Raw genomic sequence first — 6,000 nt, forward strand, 5'->3', positions numbered from 1 at the left:
TCTTTGTTCTGTTGTGCCGTGAAACCATGGACTTTTTGATAGGACCGTTAGTAACTCTGTCAAAGTAAACGGAAAGATGCTCCAACGGTCGAAATAAAATCGTGCAAAAAGACAATTATTACGCGTTTTTGGGGGACCCCACTTTTGCAATGGGAGAATATCGTGCTCTTAAATATAAATAAACTAAATTAATAAAACACTTTCATAAAATAAAAAATATCACTAAAATTAAAATAAAAAAAAAAAAGTCTCGTACCAACGGAGATAGTATTCCACTTTGAGCATTTTTAAGTGTTAGATGAACACGACTCTCCACAATGGCATGATATTGTCCACTTTGAGCATAAGCTGTCATGACTTTACTTTAGGATTCCCTAGAAGGCCTCATAGCAACGGGATAGTATTCCTTGATTATAAACCCATGATCATTCTCTAAATTAGCAAATGCGAGACTTTCATAGTCTCTACTTCTTTTCTTTTGGAGTCTTTGTTTGACATTTGAGAATTCTATTGGCATGACTAAGTTTAGTGCATGACTCTGATACTATGTTAGATGAATAAGACTCTACCTTTTGGGAACTCAAAACAAAGTCATGAGAACTTATGCTCAAAGTGGACAATATCATACCATTGTGGAGAGTCGTGTTCATCTAACACTAAGAAATGTTTTGTTCCCCTCTCTCCAATTGACGTGAAATCTCATGTAAACGCTCAATTGAAAAAAACAATCCAACAATATATCTACTTTCTTTTTAACATTACATCTTGAAGAGGATTTGCTCTATCGTCGAGTGAGCTCGCCATTGAGGGTTGACCTTTATTCTTTTTTTCTTTCGTTTGTGTACAACAACAGAGAAGGCTGCTTCATGCTAGACGTTGGAACGAGGAAGCCCATCATAGAAAAGAAGGATCGTCAAACTCATCAAAACTCAAGAAGTAGTTTGAGATATTTTTGGTACAACAAAAATAACCACCTATGCCTAGGATTTGACACTTGATGGCCTCACCTTTCCTCTACATCTCGTGCAACATGGTTATGTTACCTACTCTTCGCTTCATAAAAGCGAAGACTATCCCCAGAGATCAACATGGGTTCTTCTAACATGTTTTGCCTTCACTCACATGCACTACAGAAAAATTCCTAAGAGATCACCTAAAATAGAATTGTTCTAAGTAAAATACGTTTAATCATGGAATATCTATGATCTAGCCACGAAAAAAAAATGTGCACATTGTTAGTATAGGCATTAACTTTCGTTTTCTTTAAGCATTTCTCAGTCAAGAGTATATATTAAATATAACAACCCAAACCCACCACTAGTAGATATTGTTCTCTTTGAGCTTTCCCTTGAAATCACCGTAAATATTGTCCTCTTTGAGCTTTCCCTTGGACCCACTGCAGATATTGTCCTCTTTGAGCTTTCCCTTAGACCCACCACTAGTAGATATTGTCCTCTTTGAGCTTTTCCTAGCTCACCCAAATATTGTCATCTTTAAGCTTTCTCTTAGACCCACCACTAACAGATATTGCTTTCCCTCGACTCACCCAGATATTGTCCTCTTTAAGCTTTCTCTTAGACCCACCACTAGCCGATATTGTCCTGAGCTTTTCCTAGACCCACGAGTAACAGATATTGTTCTCTTTGAGCTTTTCCTAGACCCACGAGTAACAGATATTGTCCTCTTTGAGCTTTCCCTTAGACCCACCACTAACAGATATTATCCTCTTTCAGCTCTCTCTTTCGCACTTCCCCTCAAGATTTTTAGAACGTGTCTCCTAGGGAGAGGTTTCCACACCCTTACAAAGAATGTTTCGTTCTTCTCTCCAATCGATGTGAAATCTCACAATCCAACCCCTTCAGTGCCCAACGTCTTTACTGGCACTCGTTACTCTCTCAATACTAATTATCGCTTAATTATGTTCAAATTTAACCTTATTTTGATTTCCCCATATGCCATTTCCTCCCTAATCATAACTATATTCTATGAATATGAATATGAATATGAATAAATCCTCACTCCTTCAAAACTATACACTAAATAAATAGCAATAATTTCCAAAAATATATTCACATTGACTTTGAAACTAAGATCAAAATTTAAGACAAAAACCCAAGAAATTACAAAGAAAAAGAAGAACAATGAATGAAAGTAATGTCATCTAACAGTAGAAGCCACTGCATGAGCCCACCATTTGAGATTATCCTTCATATCAGTCTCATTACCAGGAAACCTCCATTTCTTCATCAATGGCATCCTCAACTCCATAGCTTCCCAAGCTTCCGAAAGATAAGGCCTCAAAATTTCCCCACCCATCTCTTCTTCTCCTTCCTTCCGGCCTCTGTTCAATGCCGGAACAATCCACGCCAAGCTAGAATCTTTATCCTCCTCCGTGAAAACAAATCCCATATCCATAAACCCTTTTAGCTCCTCGAATTCCAGCTCCGACAAGCTCTTACTTTCCGACCACTTCATTCTCAACTCTGTTTCCGGCCGCCGTTCATTTCCTCTCTGGCTGTTCTCCGGCGACTCGTTTCCGGCCATCGTTTGAAGCTTTGGCGAAAACAGAACTGAATTGGGTGAGTTGGAATTGGACATAAAGCTCAATTTGGAGGCTAAGTATTCGCTTATTGACCTCGTTCGAATCTGTCGGACGAAAGGCTCCTCCTCCTCCTCCTCCGGCGGCGGCGGGTTTTTTAAGGGATTTTCTGGTTGTGGGTTTTGGGGGTTAGATGAAAAGGGGTGGTTGTTGAAGATTTCACGCTCAAACCAGACGGAATTGAAGAGATTTAGAAGTTGCTCAAGGTCCATCAATGGCGGCTGAGAACAGAGGATTCTATGTCGGGTTGTTTGGTTAATTGGGTTTTTGACAAATGAATGTGATTTTATATGTGAAGAGGGTAAAGACATTGATGTGTCTAGAAATTTCCGTTGAATTACATTGATTTTCGAAGAAAGTATGTGTGGGTAAATTGTGTGGGCGTCACATGTAAAATGGCGTGGAATTTGTCTTAATTTATTGCATTTAGGAATGTGTTTTTGGACCTGATTGAGTTGGTGATATGAACCATTCGGATAGAGTTCACAAGTAAATCCGACAAAACTCTTTATATTCGAGTTAAGTTGGGTTGGGTTGTCGGTTTTTTTTTTAATTATTTAAAAGAAATCTCACTTATCCATGATGCATGTTACGTAAATAACTAAAATCTTATAAAATTCAAACATCAAACATTCATAAGTCACAATACATCACTAACATTGGTATAAACGTTTAAATATTCTTAATCTTCATACTAATTTATAAGTAGGATAGGGTTAGATTAGGTTATAACCCTATTTTCTTATTGGTCGGGTTGACCCAATAAAAAAATGTCAACCTACAAAGTGACCCCAAATTTTGATTTCTAAAAAATTCAATTCAGTCTGGACAAAAAAAAAAATAACCCCGCTCAACCTCCATTATTTTTAGATAATTCGAGGCGGTCGAGTTATTAGGTCATATTAACACTCTTACAAAATATGTTTTTCCACTCAAACAAAAATTTGAACCTTAAATTTTTTTTATTGAAAGTTCATGCTAGTTATCATAAGAAAAAGTTGGCCACTTGGGAGATATAAAAATATTATTTAGATTTTGTTCTATAACTATTTAATTTTTAAAATTTTTAACTTTTTAAATTAAGCATATAAAAGTATTTAATTTTGCTTTTAGAGTTATTTTACGTCGTCGTGATCTTAAGTATGAACGTAATATCCTTAATAACTATTGAAAGTGTTTGAGTCAAGGATAAACGAATTAACTTCAGGTCACTTTACGAATCGAATCAATTTCATTTTATCACAAAATAATCATTACTATTTTATATAAAAATTACACTTTTAAACTTGGTTCTTATAAAATTAAATGATAATAACATTATATTGTGCGTTATGATATAATATTACTTGAAATTAGATGGTTTATTGCTTCAAAATTACTCAAAAACCAAACCTTTCAACTACCAATCAAAATTAATGCATCATTTGTTGTTGTCGAAATTCAAAAGGATAATACGTTTAACCTTTACGTGACAACAACGATAAAAGTTATTTAAAGACAAAAGAACGTCCGTATGTATGTGGTGTTTGCCTAACAGATTTATATGTTTGAGTTGGCTACGAGGAATTTAATGTTACAATGATGTAAGGAATTAGGAAGAATTTTCATTTTCAAGTTGAAGAAGAGTGTTTATTCCTTTTAGGGTTTTCGTTAGCTCCTTGAATTAGATCAAAACATCTCATGCCCAGGATTCGGATCAGGGTTAGGAATCTAAATTCGACACCGGATGACCTCGACATTCTTCTACGACATGGTCACGTTACTTACTTTTCGCTTTTTAAGAGTGAAAACTATCTATAGACCAACACGAGTCTTTCCAACATACTCTGTCCACGTTTACATGCATCCAAGGAAAACTCCTAAAACGTCACTCAACATAGAGTTACTCCGAGTAAATGCTTAACCATGAAGTTCCTATGGTTGACCACTAAAAAAGAAATGACTTTTTAGTATAAATCGTGACTTTAAATTCTTTTAAATTTTTTCTTTAATCATTTATTTTCACGATCATTCTCATTCGGATGTGGTATTGATTCATTCATGGGTCCCACTTTTATTCGAGTGTCACATCGACTAGGATCACACGAACGGGTGTCACATTAGGTTCCTTTTAAAAACGTTTAAATTGGTTCCATTTTGTATATATTTAAACATTTAAAATATTTATATTAGTCCTTAATCTCTTGAATAAATCAATAATTTAATCCTTATTTTATTTTATTTTAGCTCAATAATTGTAAAATGAAACATGTAAATGACTTTTATTATAATGAAAATTATTTTTCCTAATTCTTTTTACCATTTATTTCCACTCGTTTTTTCGATGAGATTTTTTAAAAAATAATTGTCAGAAAAGCGTGTAGGATTGCTTGAACCTTAAAATTAAAAAACCAAGGTTGAATTTTAATAATAATTTCTTTATGGTTGAAATTAAATAAATGACGTCAACGTGGCTGTTACAAGGACATGAAGTCATTCGGTCAACATAAACTAAGTCCCTCCCGAGCCAAAAATCATGCCATGAACTTAAACTGTTTGAAAATAAAATCCTTAAATCAATCCAAAAACATATAAGAAACCAGAATAACACTATGTCCTAATCTAACCTAAGGGCTACAAAATAAACATGAATGCAGCTACCCTAACACCGGTTCCATGGTCTTCACGCGTCGCCTCCGCCACCCATACACGAGTGTCTTGCTTTTACCTTAAATGTAAGAGTAGCACATGACTTGAGTATTTTAAGAAATATAGTAGGTGATCTTACTATTGGAGTCATGAAATGCAAACACATGCAATATGGTGAGACCTATAATTTAAAGCATCATTTCATTCTCTTAGACAGATTTTCAGTCCGGGCTAAGTTGGATGTGTAGTACTTCTCGACTTACACGTGCGAGCGTGGGCCCATCAGGCGGGTTCGCACACTCCTTGGACCTGCTCGTCGTGCTAGCACTCGTTGATGGGCTGTTGTTGGACACCCAAGGGGAATAGCAACCTTTGTAGTATCATAGTAAACAAATGGTCATTTCAGTCTCATAGTGTACACATCCGTACTCATAGTAATGGGGAAGTATCTCGATGCACGTGAACATACAGTTATGGTCAAGTCTCCAAAATGATAGACATATTGAATCAGTTATGAAAGTCATTCTCACCCATGAAAATCAAAGGACAAGCTACCACGGGTAAGAATTCATAACCGACTCAATATTAAGATGGAGTGACATATGATCATCTTATGAAATATTAATATTCTCAATTAACAGATTTAGAAAAAGAGACTAAATATTTCGTGGTTGTCTTGTATAAACTCATTATAGGATACCTCCACTCACATGTATTCACATGAACGATTAGAATCAAATCATTTGTAACAACTACAAAGTGGATTGTATCAA

General features: G+C 35.4%; 1 protein-coding gene across 1 annotated transcript; it reads right to left on the reverse strand.

The window, feature by feature from the left end:
- Positions 1-2,157: 2,157 nt before the first annotated feature.
- Positions 2,158-2,910, reverse strand: LOC111456711. The gene has a single exon (XM_023098679.1). It carries the CDS (start codon positions 2,908-2,910, stop codon positions 2,158-2,160), a length of 753 nt encoding a protein of 250 aa, XP_022954447.1.
- Positions 2,911-6,000: the final 3,090 nt, after the last annotated feature.

Source organism: Cucurbita moschata, unplaced genomic scaffold (genome assembly GCF_002738365.1).
Source record: "Cucurbita moschata cultivar Rifu unplaced genomic scaffold, Cmos_1.0 Cmo_Scf00019, whole genome shotgun sequence".
In the NCBI taxonomy this organism is placed as follows: Eukaryota; Viridiplantae; Streptophyta; class Magnoliopsida; order Cucurbitales; family Cucurbitaceae; genus Cucurbita; species Cucurbita moschata.